The 16989-nt window shown below is 40.8% G+C and overlaps 1 protein-coding gene across 11 annotated transcripts in view; it reads right to left on the reverse strand.

Annotated features, from left to right (window-relative positions):
* UNC13A (unc-13 homolog A) overlaps nucleotides 1-16989 on the reverse strand; it is a 335107-nt gene that overhangs the window by 183391 nt on the left and 134727 nt on the right. For all 11 annotated transcript variants that reach the window (XM_077273640.1, XM_077273632.1, XM_077273616.1 and 8 more), the window contains 2 exons: nucleotides 6973-7452; nucleotides 5391-5475 (listed from right to left, as the gene is read on the reverse strand). In XM_077273640.1, coding sequence (XP_077129755.1) covers nucleotides 5391-5475; nucleotides 6973-7452 — 565 coding nt within the window. The remainder of the gene's footprint in view (nucleotides 1-5390; nucleotides 5476-6972; nucleotides 7453-16989) is intronic.

Genomic DNA, 16989 nt, shown 5'->3' on the forward strand with positions numbered 1-16989 from the left:
TTGGGGTTGTCAAAGACTTGCTACACCCCATGATAATCGGGTGGGACTTCAGCCTGTTTTGGGCCTTGTGGGGAAAGGCGGGGATACTAAGCGACTGCCTCAGACAGAAGTCAGATCACATCTGATGAATCCCCATCACAGTCGGAGGTGGATGAGTTCCCCTTGTGTGTCCTGGCTGATGACGAGGATGAGACAGTGATCAGTGAGGTCGAGGTTCCTGAGCTGTGGGTTTCTGGGGGAAATTTGGGGACTGCTCAAATGAGGGATATTACCCTAAAAGGGGCATTTGAAAATGTGTCTGTGATAGATGGGGTTGCTCAAGAGCCGGGGACTGACACCAGATTCCCACACTTTGCAGTCAACTGTGAGTTATTGTATTGGGTACCCACACTGAGGGGAGGTGGGATAGTGGGATAGTGGAGCAGGTTCCAGGACCCTACCGGCGGAGCGTTTTAGACATGGCCCATTTGCATGTTTTTGGGAAAAATCTGAGGTAGAGAAAACGCAGGAGAGAATAATGCAGAGGTTCTATTGGCCACAATGTTACCAGAAGATCCTAAATTATTGAAGGTCCTGCACCACCTGCCAGATAACCGCTCCCTCTACTCCCTTCCGAAGTCCCCTAGTCCCATTACCTGTAATAGAGGTCCCATTTGAGAGAATTGCCATGGACCTAGTGGGTCCTCTAGTTAAGTCTGCACGATGGCATCAATAAATCATACTGGTCATGAACTAGGCGACCCTGTACCCTGAAGCAGTACCACTAAGGAACTCTTCGGTCAAGAATATTGTCCATATTTTTTCTAGGACAGGCCTGCTGAAGGAGATTTTGATGGACCAAGGAACCCCTTTCATGAACAAGGTGAAAAGGTAGCTGTGTAAGGTCCTTCAGATTGCCCAGCTGCAAACCTCCATCTACCATCCGCAGACAGATGGCCTAGTAGAGCACTTCAATAAGATCTTAAAGGCCAGGCTCAAGAAGGTCATTGAGAAGGAGAGTCAAGACTGGGACTATCTGCTTCCATTTCTGCTCTTCTCGATCAGAGAAGTTCCTCAAGCCTCCACTGGCTTCTTGCCGTTCGAGCTCCTGTATGTTCGACGTCTGCGAGGGCTCCTGGACATTGCCAAGAAAACTTGGGAAGCCAAGGTCATGCCACACCAGAGCATCATAGAGCATGTCGGCCGTTTACAGAAGAGGATGGCAAAAGTAATGCATATCGTAAAGTCGCATCTTCTCCAGGCACAGGAGGCACAGGCAAGGGTGTATAACCCATCAGCGAGACTAAAACAGTTCCAGCCCAGGGACCGCATGCTAGTGCTTATCCCCACGGTAGAGAGAAAGTTCTTAGCTAAGTGGCAAGGCGCATATGAGGTGGTGGAAAAACTGGGTGAGGTGAATTACAAGATACACCAGCCAAGTCGAAGGAAGCTGCACCAAATATATCATGTGAACTTGCTCAAGCCATGGTGAGATCGTGAATTGCTGGAAACCCCTTGCCTGGGAGCCAGTTCCGAAGCCAGAGTGGACGATGTCCCAATTAAAGAGACTCTAACACCGGCCTAGAGGCAACAGTGTTGGGAGTTGTTGCAGCAAAACTGGGACCAGTTCTCGGAGTTGCCAGGGCATAGGCAGGTGGTGGTGCATGACGTGTTGACAGATATGCATGTAAGGGTGAACCTCAAGCCCTGTAGAATTTACAAAGCACATCGGGAGGTAATATCAAATCAGATAAATAGAATGCTAGATTTGGGGGTGATAGAGGAGTCAAAAAGTGGATGGTTGAGTCCCATCGTCCTCGTGCCAAAGCCCGATGATGAGTGGCAAATTTGTAACGACTACTGCAGGCTGAAAGAGGTCTCCAGTTGTGATGCGTATCCGATGCCCCTTGTGGACGAACTCATTGAGAGACTTGGACTCATGAGGTACATTACAATCCTCGCCCTTACGAAGAGCTTCTGACAGATCCCCATGTCAAAAAGTGCTAAGGAGAAGACGGCCTTCTCGATGCCTGATGGGTGTTTCCAATACACCAGTGCCCTTTGGACTGCAGGGGCCCCCATCAACCTACCAGAGTGATATGGATCAGATCCTAGGTCCGCATAAGAAGTATGCCGCGGCCTACCTAGTTGACATTGTGGTCTTCAGCCCTGACTAGTGTTGTCATCTACCAAAGGTACAAGTAATCCTGGATGCATAGAGAAATATGGGGTTCAACGTAAACCCGAAAAAATGTACAATAGGAAAGGAAGAGGTCAAGTACTTAGGCTATTTCATCTGGAGGTGAAAAATCAAGACACAAATAAACAAGGTTGAGGCGAACTAGAAGTGGCCACAACCGCTTTCCAAGAAGCAAGTGAGGGCATTTCTTGGAATTGTGGGATATTAACAGCAGTTTATCCCAATTTTCGCCATAATTGCCACACCTTTGATGGATTTCCTTAAAGGCACCAAATCAATGATGATTAAATGGACTGCTGAGACTGAAATGGTATTGCAGGAGCGGGCTTTGTGTAAACATCCAGTTCTGGTCGCACCGGACATCAGCAAAGAATTTGTGGTCCAGAAAGATGCATCAGGAGTCGGCTTGGGAGCAGTGCTGCCTCAGGGAATAAATGGGGAAGAACAGCCCATCCGGTATCTGAGCTGGAAGGTCTCTTCATGTGAGAGAAACTATGCCATTGTCGAGAAGGAGTGCTTAGCCATAAAATGGGCTATAGATACACTGAAATATTACCTGCTAGACCATAGGTTTAAGCTTGTGTCAGACCATGCCCCTTTGAGATGGTTGAAGGAAAAGAAGGATAAGAATACCAGGGTGACTAGGTGGTTCTAAGGCCTCCAAGATTTCAGTTTCCACGTAGAGCATAGACCAAGGAAGTTGCACAGTAATATGGATGCTCTCTCCCGAATTCCCTGTTTGGTGTCTGAAGGTACCAAAACCCCCAGCTTTGGGTGGGGGGGGGAATGTGACAGGGTTACTGTCGCTGTATGTGAGGGAAGATATGTATCACGGAGATTGCTTTCTTCCATGATCTGAAACCCATAAGTTTCACTCCAGCATGCTATGTGCTTAAGGAGTTAACCAGCAATTATAAGGATCTGGGTTTTTGGTGAGTAGGTGAGAGATGGGCAGGACGCCTATCCACCATATCTCCACCTCAAGGGTGTGGTTGGCAAAGTTAAATGTCCAGCTACTGTGTTTTTTTTCTCTGCTGTATGTTTGGAGGAAGTATGTCTCCAGACTCAAGCTCTGGTGGGAGCTGAAGTATGTTGTGTCACAGAGGGCTGGAGACACGCTGGGGAGGACTTTTTGTTGTGCCAGAAAATACATTTTGTGTTATTACTTTGCTTTGTGGTTTATGAAGCAATAAACCACCTAGAGACTTTAATACCAAGTGTTCCTGTGTCTACCTCAGGGAGCAGCTGAGTGAGCCGACCTGCCACAAGTGGTGTTTCAGATGCGGGCAACATTCCAGGAACATGGGTAGCGGCTGTGGACAAATTGACGACCGGCCACAGAAACAATCCAATCATGCAGAGTCCAACCATGACTAAGCAACACCAAATCATCAGCCATCCCCCCAACCTCAGTAATTTACACGTGGGTACTGGCCAGGGAAGTTATTGGAGTGACAGATAATGACTTTTACTACAAGGCAGAGAAGACAGAGTGAACTGCATTGACTGCACCGAAATTTAGCTTTTTATCTAGCACAAGCTAAAAATTTGGTTGCTGAACTTATAAGGATCTCTCGCTCCTGGGTTCTGACATCAAGAAATAGTCAATTGCCTAGTCTAAGGAAAGAAGAGAGTACTCAATAATTAACACAATCCACCTGGAGAAAAGGATTATGTGGCTCCCTGATGATTCTGCTACAGATGCAGAATTCGAAAATAAACCACCATTTCTCCTCCCTTGAATATAAGAAGAAATAAACTCCATGGAGGAGGAAAGAAATGGATTAGAAGATGGGGGATGGAGGTGATTGGGTGCTGGGTCATAGGCAAGGGAAAATACTTATCTCCATTACACTGTACGGTACACTGTACTGTGTATCTTGCGTCTTTTTACATCAGCTAACCTAAAGTACAAGTTGGGTAATGCCTTTTGGCTATTTTACCCTGCTGTGAGAGAATCTGGTGGAAGGGGACCATACAGAAGCACTGAGGTAGTGGGCAACAGCGAAGCTAGGCAGCTGTGTTCCTTTTGAGGTGAGGATAACACTGTGATAAATAGCGCACTGATCACCATACTCACTGGGGTCAATATGAAGATGATGTTGTCTTTGTTTCTCTCCAAGAAGGAAAATAAAATATGTGAAAAAAGCAAAAAGGATACCTCCTACGGTCATATTGTTAAAAGTATTTAGTTCAATGCCTGTCAAAAGGGTCTAGGCTTTCCAAAAGGAAATAACACTTTAGTTTAGTGTTCCCCTCCACCACAAGCCTACTGTCTTCTCTGTCCCAAAATGATATAAGAAAGAGTAATTTGATAATGGCCTTAATCTCATTTAAATATGTCATGTTGACATTTAAGGCCAGTATTCATGACCATCTGTTCTTTATATGTTCCAATTTTCTATTCAAAGTATATTGCTAAAATTCCTTCTATATGGTGGTAGCATGAACTGGTGACGATATCTCCTTCATTATAATATCGTCAAAACATGATTGCTAATTTACTAGATACGTCTAGAGATGCTATAAATCACTCACTACTCACCTACCTGTGATGGATATCTTTGGCCTCTGCCAATGAGACAGAATGATGCTTAAGATGAATTTGTGTACAGGGAAAGGGCGAACAGAACGAGCCATTCTGAATGGAAAAAAAAAATCACAAAATGACATCAAAAATAAAAATAAAATAAACAAAACATGAAACAAAACATAAAATGACAATCAGACAGGGCAAAAGAAAAGTTGATGGGATTTATTTGCTGCAGTGCTGAAAAAAACAAATTCTGAGGTTTTTTCGAGATACCCTTGAATCCGTTTTAGAGAGCGTAACCATTTTTTAAGCATTTCTCCTGTATGTCTGTGTAAGTCTACGTTCACATTTGCGGTCTGCGCCGCAGCATCGGGCGCCGCAGCGTCGCCGCATGCGTCATGCGCCCCTATATTTAACATGGGGGCGCATGGACATGCATTGCACTTGCGTTTTGCGACGCATGCGTCACTGCGGCGCACGCGTCCGGGCGCAGAGGACGCAGCAAGTTGCATTTTTGCTGCGTCCAAAATCAACCAAAAAAAGGACACATGCGTCGCAAAACGCAGCGTTGTGCATGCGTTTTGCTGCGTTTTTGTTTGCGTTGTGTGTTGCGGCGCCGACGCTGCGGCGCACAACGCAAATGTGAACGTAGCCTTAGGCATTGTCTGTCGCACGTACCTCTTGTAGCTGCATCCGCACCTTGTTGAATGCCCTAAGCCAGTTTGATTTAGCTCTTGACATGCCAGGAGTCTCATCCCTGTAACTAAATAAAATTGGACACATGTCAAATACAAATATATGTTAATAATGCAAAGCAGACTGGCAGAAGAATTCACAATTCCATGTACGATAGGATGTTTTGAAAATTAACATTTCTAAACAGTCAAATACTAACACACCTTTAAGCCAAATTGTTACCTTTGCTTGTGTATTTATATCCCTCTGCATAAATTTTATATTATTTTGCTAAAATGTCTTTTATGGCCAGAAATACAGGGTATGGGTCAGGAATGTAACATTACATGGAAACTAGAGCTGATTGACAGCATTGGTCATATGCACAGTAACGTCTCTTTCAGACATGAGAATTCCTGGTTCTTTTTTTAATCATGTATTGTGGACTCTACACTCATATTCTCTGCAGTTCCCTAGCACCAAAAGTTCAATATCCATAGAAAGCTATAGATATCTAGCTCTGATTTCAGTAATGCGGGAGCAAAAAAATATCCATATTACGTTTTAAAGCAGCCTAATATGGAGGAAATTGAGAATAAGCTTGCTAGAAAAGACCAGATCTTACGAATACACCAGACTTAAAGATCACAGCTCTGCCTAAATGACAAACTGAAAAAAAACATCAAGTAGGTAGCAGTGCTTTAACTCATACAACCCCCTCTCAATCATTATATTTGCCTTATGTGAAATAATAACACTTATACTCACCCCTTTCAGCGATATCGGCGCCTGCTCGCCCAGGGATCACATGACATTGTTATGTCACGCAAGCTCTGTAGCCAATCAGCAGCCAAATCACTCTCATTACCTTTGGCCAAAAATGACACCGGGATGTCAGTTACATCTGAAGTATAAGTGAGAGTGAAGTCGCTACTGATTGGCTGCTGGACTTGCTAGACATAACTATGTCACGTAATCCCCAGGTGACCAGGCGGCAACATCGCAGGACTGGTGTTCGCACCAGAGGTGAGTATATAGGCTGTTGCTATTTTACATGGGGGAAATATAGTGATTGAGAAGGGGTAGTACAAGTAAAGGACAACCATTTTAACAACTGTTTACCAAAATCAATATCTTGATGGCCGAAATAAATGTAGTCAGAAAGTAGATCCTATCTCTCGTAGTCTCACTGGTTCTACTGCATATAGTAATGTTATAAATATAAAATCCCATGAGCGCACGTCAGTCAAAACTGGTCATTTTTTTTTTAATTATGTTTTTTTTACTTTTCATACCAGGAACCTGCTGAAAAAATTCAGGGTTGTTACCTAGCTGCAGTGTGACATATTTAAAAAAACTACATCATGAGTTGCCCAGATGGATATAACTGATATTTCTATTTACTTATTCTGCGTAGCTACATTAAGGAATATGCAAAAGGAAGCAACAGGCAATAATCCTCAAAATATTTAGCATTCCGGTTTTACTACTTTATCAGTGCGTTTTATCGATTACGTTTTATTTTATGTACTTTTTCTGTTAGCACATATCTCTAGTGCAATACTTAGCTATCATCTACCTTTACCTTTCTGATGTTGATATTGGCTCTTGGGTTTCGGGTGGAGCTGGGACAGCCTCAGCCTCTGGAGGAACCTCTGGGGTCAAATCCTTCTCCTTTGGGATCTCTGGAGGTGTCTTCTCTTTACCCTCTCCAGACAGATACAAGGAGTCTTCTAATTCAAATCTCATTTTCCTATCTTCATCCTCTTCATCCTGAAGATCATCATCATAAAGTTCTTTATCGGAGAGCTGGCCTCTACTATCAGGGTAGCCCCCTTCATCATCTTCATCGCTGTAGCCTTCAGGACATTCTTCTCCCTCCCAGTTTGGAGAATCTTTTCGGTAACTGACAGAACTGTGACATGAGTGATATGAGTCTCTGTCCCTCTCCTCTTCTATTTCTGAACCCTGCAGACTGTCATTCTCCGGGTCAAAATCATCACTGAGCTGGGTGGAATCCCGGCTGAGCTCCCCTGATGAGGCATATCGGCTGCTTCCAGTGGGGCTAAAGAAATGACAAAATTGGGGAAGAAGGATGAAAGCAAAAAAGTAAACTGACTGCAGCACCTTTTGCCTCCTTCACTACAATATCACAGACGAACAATAAACCACTATTCCACTTGCCAAACTCTAAATAATCGATCCACTGATTTTTTTTTATTTTACATGTCTGCTTATATAGATATGATAAATTCAAAATGAATGTACAAATGACAGTGTGATTATAAGTGAAATTTATTGGTAACAAACAATATAAATGTATATTAGTCCATATGTGCATATGTTGCCTTTTTAATTATATAATTTTTATATGCTTGATTAATTTCCTCATGTACAGTAAGTGATGAAATGATTAGTTCATGAAGATCTATTTATAAAAGGATCTATGCAGTCTTAGAGGCCCACATTTATTAAAGTGGATCTCTCATCATGTTTCAATACAAACTGCATTTATTACATTTCTTAGACTCTCAGATGCTGTATTCACTTTATAAATCTTTCAAAATGGCTGTATAATCCTTTATGAAAGATTAACTCCATATCTGCCACATATACCTGATTAACATCTTGTCAGTGTCCCTTCTCCTGCTGAGATCTCACACTGCTCAGTACTAGCTGCACCTGCCTGTCAGGTTGGGTACAGCTTACACCCAATTAGGACTAGTGAATTATTTATTTTTAAAGCTGGACGCATAAAATGTTCATCTTAATTAATATCTAGATTTTACATCCATGCTTACATAGAGTTTCAAAGTAATGACACCAGTCTCATCAAGTTTGAAGGATTTATTTTAATAAAGCATACCATTTGTGTTATAAAATCTAGAGACAGATCTACTTTAATCACTTCATGATAGTTTTTGGTGTAAATCTTAGCCAAATAAAGTTGCAAATTGCCCCCCCCCCCAAAAAAAAAAAAAAATAGCAACATTTCCTGGCACTCACCAGTTTTAAAAATTCATAGAAAACCAGGCATGGTTATCACAGATTGCTTGGCTTGTAAGTTTAAAATGTACCTAACAGCTGAACTATGGGCAGCCTGAACATGGCGCTTGCTCTATTATTTCTCCCATTATGGTTTACTCTAAAACATGCATTTAAACTCTCAGGTAACTAGTCAAACGCCACTGGGGGACTAGCCTCTGAGATTACTCACCCAATCTGTTTCTAAAAGTATGTTTTCTCTGAAATGTCACAACATTTCTGAGTAAGACACACTCTCCTGTACTGGCAGATGCAGCCAGATGAGGGCCCTTGTGCAAGAACAATATATGGGCCCTTTAAAGGTGGAAATGGGCCATCTGACTTCTAGGGCCCTTGTGCATCTGCACAGTTTGCACCAATGGTATGGCCGATCCTGCTTTCCTGAAATGATGGAGATGCATTATAAGGGCAGCATGAATTAGCTGTCAGGTTCCCTTTAAGCCAGATTCATTAAAAGGAAAGGCAGAAAATGGCACAATTTTCTGCCTAATTATAGAAGTCATGGGTATCATTCTCTGACTTTTTGGGAATCTCAAATATGCCAAATGTATCAAATGGTGTGCGCCTTTTTAATAAACAACATGTAAATGACTTTAAAACTTTTTTTTAAGAATGGTCGATGAAATGTCATCTAAGCTAAGGCATGTACACAAAAAGCTCCGTGGATCCCTCTGTGAGGCAAGTGCATCATTTTGCTGACACCACTGCACTGGGAGCAGAGTCCACACTTACTGCAGAACATGGCGTACATCCCAAACATGTAACCAAGCTGACATCCAAGAGTCATAGAGAATTTTGAGACAACTAGAGATGAGTTCTGTGACAACCTAGATAATTTATGGGGCAGAGTTGATCACTATTTAGCAGCTCTTCCACGCTGTAACAATGCAGCTTTAACTACCACATTGAATCGTTTATCTTTGCTATGATTGCAAACAGAAATTGCCTGCAAAGTACATCACATTCCTGAATAACTGTGACATGGAAGATGCCACAGCAGAGCTAGCTAGCTGAGAGAGACTCTTCTCCAAGAAAAAAACGCATTAGTGTGAGATGCCCAAGATAAGGCAGAACTCCTCATCGTACACTTCTAAGAGGTTAGGTCACACTGTACAATGTTGACCAAAATCACATCTAGATTTTCCAGATCATCTCACTCTAGGAAGTCAACATTGTCTGACACGCTTCTGGAAATCCACACAACTGAAGAGTTAGACGCTCCTTTGCTAGTAAGGAAGCAGACATGGAAGCACAAAGAAACAAGATGGGAGCCCAATTAAAAAGGCAGGAAGCAGAGATGGAAGCTCAAACAAGATGGAGGTCCAATTAAAAATACTCCAAGCAGAAAGGGAAGAAGCAACAGACTTTTCCAAACTGAATTTCCTTGAACAAGCACTAGGTCAAGATGCTGATATGGACTGCCTCATTCCAGAAGAAGAAGATCCAGCTGATCGCACTACTAACTACGTACTAAGACATTTACAATCTCTACCAGCACCATCTCCAATCTACCACATTGATGCACCTGCAAGGCAAAGGATGTCGCCGCCTACTACTGACAAAGTAATTTCCAGCACTAACCCACAATTTAGGCAACAGCCAGCAGTCCCTCTAGAGACCAAACCGCGGCTTAACACTCATGCCGTGTAATTTTGTCCGTATACATCGCAGTCATATGAGCCAGTGAACTTACATTCGCCAGAGATACCACAAGTTAATCCTGCAATTAAGACCAGGAGATTGGACATGTCTGACTTTGCCAGACACATGATTCACAGGGAGTTAATAAACATCAGTCTTTCAAAGTTTGATGTTCGTGCAGAGAACTATAGAGCCTGGAAGTTGACCTTTCAAGCGATGATCCAAGAACTTAACCTGACCGCCAAGGAACAACTGGATTTATTTGTTAACTTGTTAGGCCTAGAATCAGCAAAACACATCAAGATAGTAAGAGCAGTTCATGTGGACATTTCAGATGCAGGTCTTATCACAGCATGAGGGAGACTGGAACAAATAGACAGCAGCTCAGAAATCATAGAATGTGCTTTATTTAAGAGACGGCAAACCTTCCCAAAGCTAACTAAGACAACCAGAATCTTCATGATCTAAGTGACCTGCTAAAGGAAATGAAATTGACAAAGTTAGACCCACGTCTTTCAGGACTGAATTACCTTGAAGTTGACACAGCTCATGGCGTGAATCCAGTAGTGTTCAAGTTTCCATACAGCATGCAGGAAAAATGGGCTGACCACGGCTCAAAGTACAAAAGAGAGCATAATGTGTCCTTTCCTCCCTTTTTCGCATTTTTCCAGGTTTGTCAGTGATCAAACTCTGAAGAAGAATGATCCCAGCTTTGATTTCACTGAACCTACTCCACCAGCTTCATTATCATCATATGCAAGGTATGATAACATAACCACCAAATTTAAAGAGTTAAAGGGCACAGTATCCGTGAAAAAGAGTGAAGTTCCACTTGATGCACCCTCCTTCACTAAACCAAATGCTGTTACTCCTAAAGATATGGGTATAAACCGTATGTGCCCTATCCACAAAAGGCCTCACCCACAGAAGGAATGTCGTGGACTCAGGGCAAAGACTTTACAGGTTCGTAGAGATACTCTCAAAGAGCTTGGAATATGTTATAAGTCTTGCGCCTCCTCAGACCACATTGCTAAGAACTATAAGGCTGTCATTAAGTGTACTGAATACTGTAGTGATAAACACGTTACGTCTATGCATTCCACCAGCTCCACACAATTCACTACTTTCTGAAGCATCCAGCCTTGCTCAAAAGCATGGCAGGGACAAACAAGCTCCTGATCCAACTGTTTCCTCCTCATGTATTGAAGTATGTGGAAAAAGGACTGGTCTTAAATGTTGTGCCATGGTATGTCTGGTCAAGTTCTATCAAGAAGGACAACCTGACAAGGCCTCCAGAATGTATGCCATAATAGATGAGCAATTCAACAGGTCTCTAGCAAAACCCAAACTCTTAACGATCTTCAACATAAAGAAGCAAGCCTCTCCATACACCCCAACACATGCTCTGATCACATTGAGACTTCTGGTAGGAGAGCGTCTGGGTACGTTGTCTCTTCAATCAAGGGGAATATGCACATACACATGCCAATCTTAATTGAATGTGACCTGATAACGAAATAAATTCTCACTCCTGAAGTCGCTCTTCATCATCCCCAACTGAGGCACCTAACTAACGAAATTTCTCCTCTGCCATCTACTGGCCGTTGCTCTTATACGCTTAAAAGTACTGAAGCTGTAATACCCACAATGCTTCTTTCTATGCAACTCCTTCTATCTTGTTTCCTTACATCCTTTCTTTTGGTCAGTGCTATCTTGGAAGCACGTGCATCAGGACTGAAGAAAGGATTCTCCTGTTACCTCTACCCTCCATAGTTTACTTTATCTTCATCCCTTCATCTTCTCTGACAACTTACTTCATCTCACCTCTAAATAAAATTGGTTAAAGTTCATCAATGCATCGTTCTTCCGGATCAACCACGTGCAGCTGGTCAAGCATAGAAAGAAAGGGTAGAGAGTAACACTATCTGCTATTGCTTGTACAGTGATCAATGCCCACATCCCACAGACACATCTCACCTACATACATCAGTGGCAGAATAAATACAGCTGCCTATATATATAGTGGGTGAAATAAGTATTGAACACGTCACCAGTTTTCTAACTAAATATATTTCCAAAGCTGCTATTGACATGAAATTCTCACCAGATGTCAGTAACAACCCCTCCAACCCACACAGGCAAATCAAACCATAGATCTCCATACTATAACTTATTTTATGTGTAATTATATTAATATTACCGTCTAAATGGTTTTATTGAAGACACATTTATTTACTTTATCTATAAAATGCAGACAACTTTGCAATATAGTATTTTTTAATTATTCACCATTTTCAGCACATTTATTTGCTACAGTAAATTATAGTAACACCACAACCCCTTTTGTATATTAATCACATGAGGTAAAGAGTTTTTTCTAAATATTTATTTATACAAAACAATTGTTTACATAAGAATTAGAGTACCACAAACCAAGCAGGTTTCAAGGAGACATATATCCAGGTATATTTACAAATAACATTATCAAAGATATATAGATGTAAGGACTACCATAGTAGATGTCATATATACCCATATATTATTTTGTATTTTTTCCACTGAGTACTATATATAATAACAAAAGGGTATCAGACTCTCCAGGTAAAAGCAAGCAACACTGACTAGGACCGCTCAGATATAGAACACCAATTTGTCCTGTATAGTCATTAGGACCGGTATAAGGGTTCAAGCTAAAACGGCAAGTGCCATAACCAACAGTCCTACCAGAAACAAGGATAGAGTATTTAGACCAAAATTGGAGGACCTAAGTCAGCGAAAACTTACTTATTAAATAAACAAAGCCTGGTATCTCCACCTGCCGCCCCGACGCGCGTTTCGCTTGCTTCTCTTCTTCAGGAGGCGTGGCTAAGTACTGAGCTCATATCCGTATATATATGGGGACTATCCAATGGAATGGGAGCAATGAAAGTGACATCAGCCAATATGCGGCGCATGCGCCGGCACTATCCCGCCCCATATGAGGATACTTCCTCCTGCGCTCCTGAGACGCAAGCTATCAACCGCTGCCTAGCAGCGGGAGACGCTCGCGCATCACGTGAGCGCATTGAGAAGATCCGGGCACGGAAGTATCCGGGCATGCGCACTGGCTGCATGAATATCAGAAGAGGAAAGACTCAGACCATATATGGTTCAGGGGACTATTAACAGCCACATACGGGCAGAGCAGTGAGTAAATGCCCTTAAACACCAACTAATATATATATAAAGGGACAAGCCTATAATAACAGCCAAAACCTATTAAAGGCCATCATATTGTAATAGTAATAACTCGCCAACCCATGATAAATTGGGCACAGTAAATACAATACAACTATAATAAATAACATTGTTCTAAAGCTATAAAATTATACTTATGCATATGTAACACATACAATACAACCATACCAAGATCCATAATAAATATATATCATAGTGCCAGTGTATGTGAAAAATATTATTTTATAAAAAATAAATAAAATAAGGAACTTGTAAATATTATAAATATTACTATTATAGTGTATAATATAGTGCAATATATGATAAAATATATAAGTGCTATAAATATTACCAATATAATATATACCATAGTGTAATATGTAATACAGCATAATATATTAATATGGAATATATATATAAAATTAAAATCTCATGTGTAAGTGATATAAAAAAACTAATACTAATTAGACTAATGTAAGCATATATAAATACCGTATATATAAATAGTAATAAATACTATATAAAAATAAAAATATAAGTATGTGCCCTGATATCAAATGAAACACTTAATCACCTAATATAATAACATAATACAATGTGCCATAATAAAATAGCATAAGTATAAATATATATCAATATCCAATATATACCACATCAAAAAATATTAATAATAAATATATATAGATAAATAAATAATTTTCTTCCATCTTGTGCTCAATAATTTTTCATAGAATCCTTCAAAGTCCATCTTCCTCCCCAAAGAGTTGGGCTCCTGATCTTCATAATAATATATTAGTTCCCAAAGCATATATATAGACATATCTAAAAAATACATACAATAAAAAATAAATCAATATACACATTTAAAAACAGATAAAACAAAACTCAGGACAACGCAAATAAGATAAATTTACCCATAATCAACAATTCAAAGGTAGGATCCAAATCCATGACTCTCATTTAGTCCAAATGGGACCAATGTATTCAGCCTAAAAATCCAACGACTTTCTATTTGTGAAAGAACTCTAAATAAATTCCCTCCCCTAATACCCAGTGTTACCTGATCAATTGCCATGAATCGAAGGTTACTGGCATCAGAGTTGTGTACGGCATGGAAATGTCTGGCGAGCGTTTTTAAATGTTCATTGTCCTTGGCTTCTTTTGACTTTTCTATATCGCGTATATGTTCGCGTATCCTGATGCGGAGTTCACGTGTGGTCATGCCCACATAAAGTTTATTACAGGGGCAGGATGCCACATAAATTACTCCCTCTGATGTACAAGTGAGGTATTTCCTAATGGAAAAAGTACGAGTGTTATCAAAATTATGGAATTCCTTACTTTTGACTGTATTTGCGCAGGCTTTGCATCTTTTGCACGGGAAGAAACCTTGCACTTCACCAAACATATTCATCTGAATAGATCTCTTTGGAGCATAATGGCTCTTTACAAGTAGATCAGATACATTTTTTGACCTTTTAGCCGTTATGAGGGGTTTGGATGTCAAAGTTCTCTTCAGAATTGGATCAGCCAATAGGATGGCCCAACGATTATGTATGATTTTAGTCAGTTCATTCCATTGGCCATTATACGTGGTAATCAGCCGTACTTGGTTTGATTTTGAACTCTTATCCTTATTGGCATAGAGAAGTTGATTTCTTGTGACCTTCTGTGCTCTATTGTAGGCATGACGAATGGGCCGGTGTCCATATCCCCTTTCTTGAAACCTAGAGTAGAGATCAGCTGCTTGAGTTTGAAATGCCTGTTCGGTAGAGCAAATCCTTTTAGCTCTCAAGTATTGACCCACTGGAATGGATCTAATAGTAGAGGGCAAATGAGATGATTCTGCATGTAGCAAAGAATTGGTAGATGTAGGTTTTCTAAAAATAGTTGTAAAAATAGTACCATCATCATTAACAGATATATCAATATCTAAAAATGTAACTTTGCGACCAAAAGAATATGTTAAATGTATATTTAGGTCGTTGTTATTGATATATCTCATCAAATTGTTTAATTCTTCCTCAGTGCCCTCCCAGACAAACATAATGTCATCAATATATCTTATCCAGTTATGGACTTTCTCCATACCTGGAATGGAAGAGCACTGGAAGATGTCCCTCTCCCAGAGGCCTAAAAATAAATTAGCATATGAGGGGGCACATGCCGCCCCCATAGCAGTCCCCTGTAATTGGAGGAACACTTGTTCTTTAAAGGTAAAACAATTGTGTGTAAGCACAAATTCTAGAAGTACCAATATAAATTTGACCAATTCATTATCTAAATTGCTGTTATGCAGAAACCAAGACACTGCCGCTAATCCCTGAGAATGCCTAATCGACGTGTACAACGCCTCGACGTCGGCTGTGACTAAAATCATATGATCATCCAAATGGAGTTGATCCAGTCTCCTTAACGCAGCTGTCGTATCCAGAATATGCGAGGGTAGGCATGAGACTAAAGGCTTCAAATAATAATCAATAATCTTACAGGCTAACTCATTAAGACCTTCATTACCGGACACTATAGGCCGGCCGGGTACAGGGGTTACATCCTTCCACCCCTGATTTAAAAGAGAGGAAAATTATTCAGGAGTTACAGGGGTGGAAGGATGTAACCTTTAAAATGGCCGACAAAGGTGGCAATTTGGTCATTTGGCCTAACCACCTATATGAGAAACAGGCCTTTAAGTTGCTTCATGATATCAAATGTTATAGAAAACTATCTTATACTCCCTTACAAGAATTTCAGCAGGAGTTGATTGACATTATGATGGAAGCATATGGTAATGGAATTATTCCTAAAAAACTGTTGGAATCAATTGAAACATTAAAACCAAAATTACCGACCTTCTACCTCCTCCCGAAATTGCACAAGAACTCGAGTGATCCACCCGGCCGGCCTATAGTGTCCGGTAATGAAGGTCTTAATGAGTTAGCCTGTAAGATTATTGATTATTATTTGAAGCCTTTAGTCTCATGCCTACCCTCGCATATTCTGGATACGACAGCTGCGTTAAGGAGACTGGATCAACTCCATTTGGATGATCATATGATTTTAGTCACAGCCAACGTCGAGGCGTTGTACACGTCGATTAGGCATTCTCAGGGATTAGCGGCAGTGTCTTGGTTTCTGCATAACAGCAATTTAGATAATGAATTGGTCAAATTTATATTGGTACTTCTAGAATTTGTGCTTACACACAATTGTTTTACCTTTAAAGAACAAGTGTTCCTCCAATTACAGGGGACTGCTATGGGGGCGGCATGTGCCCCCTCATATGCTAATTTATTTTTAGGCCTCTGGGAGAGGGACATCTTCCAGTGCTCTTCCATTCCAGGTATGGAGAAAGTCCATAACTGGATAAGATATATTGATGACATTATGTTTGTCTGGGAGGGCACTGAGGAAGAATTAAACAATTTGATGAGATATATCAATAACAACGACCTAAATATACATTTAACATATTCTTTTGGTCGCAAAGTTACATTTTTAGATATTGATATATCTGTTAATGATGATGGTACTATTTTTACAACTATTTTTAGAAAACCTACATCTACCAATTCTTTGCTACATGCAGAATCATCTCATTTGCCCTCTACTATTAGATCCATTCCAGTGGGTCAATACTTGAGAGCTAAAAGGATTTGCTCTACCGAACAGGCATTTCAAACTCAAGCAGCTGATCTCTACT

The sequence above is a fragment of the Ranitomeya variabilis genome, chromosome 1 (genome assembly GCF_051348905.1).
Source record: "Ranitomeya variabilis isolate aRanVar5 chromosome 1, aRanVar5.hap1, whole genome shotgun sequence".
Classification (NCBI taxonomy): Eukaryota; Metazoa; Chordata; class Amphibia; order Anura; family Dendrobatidae; genus Ranitomeya; species Ranitomeya variabilis.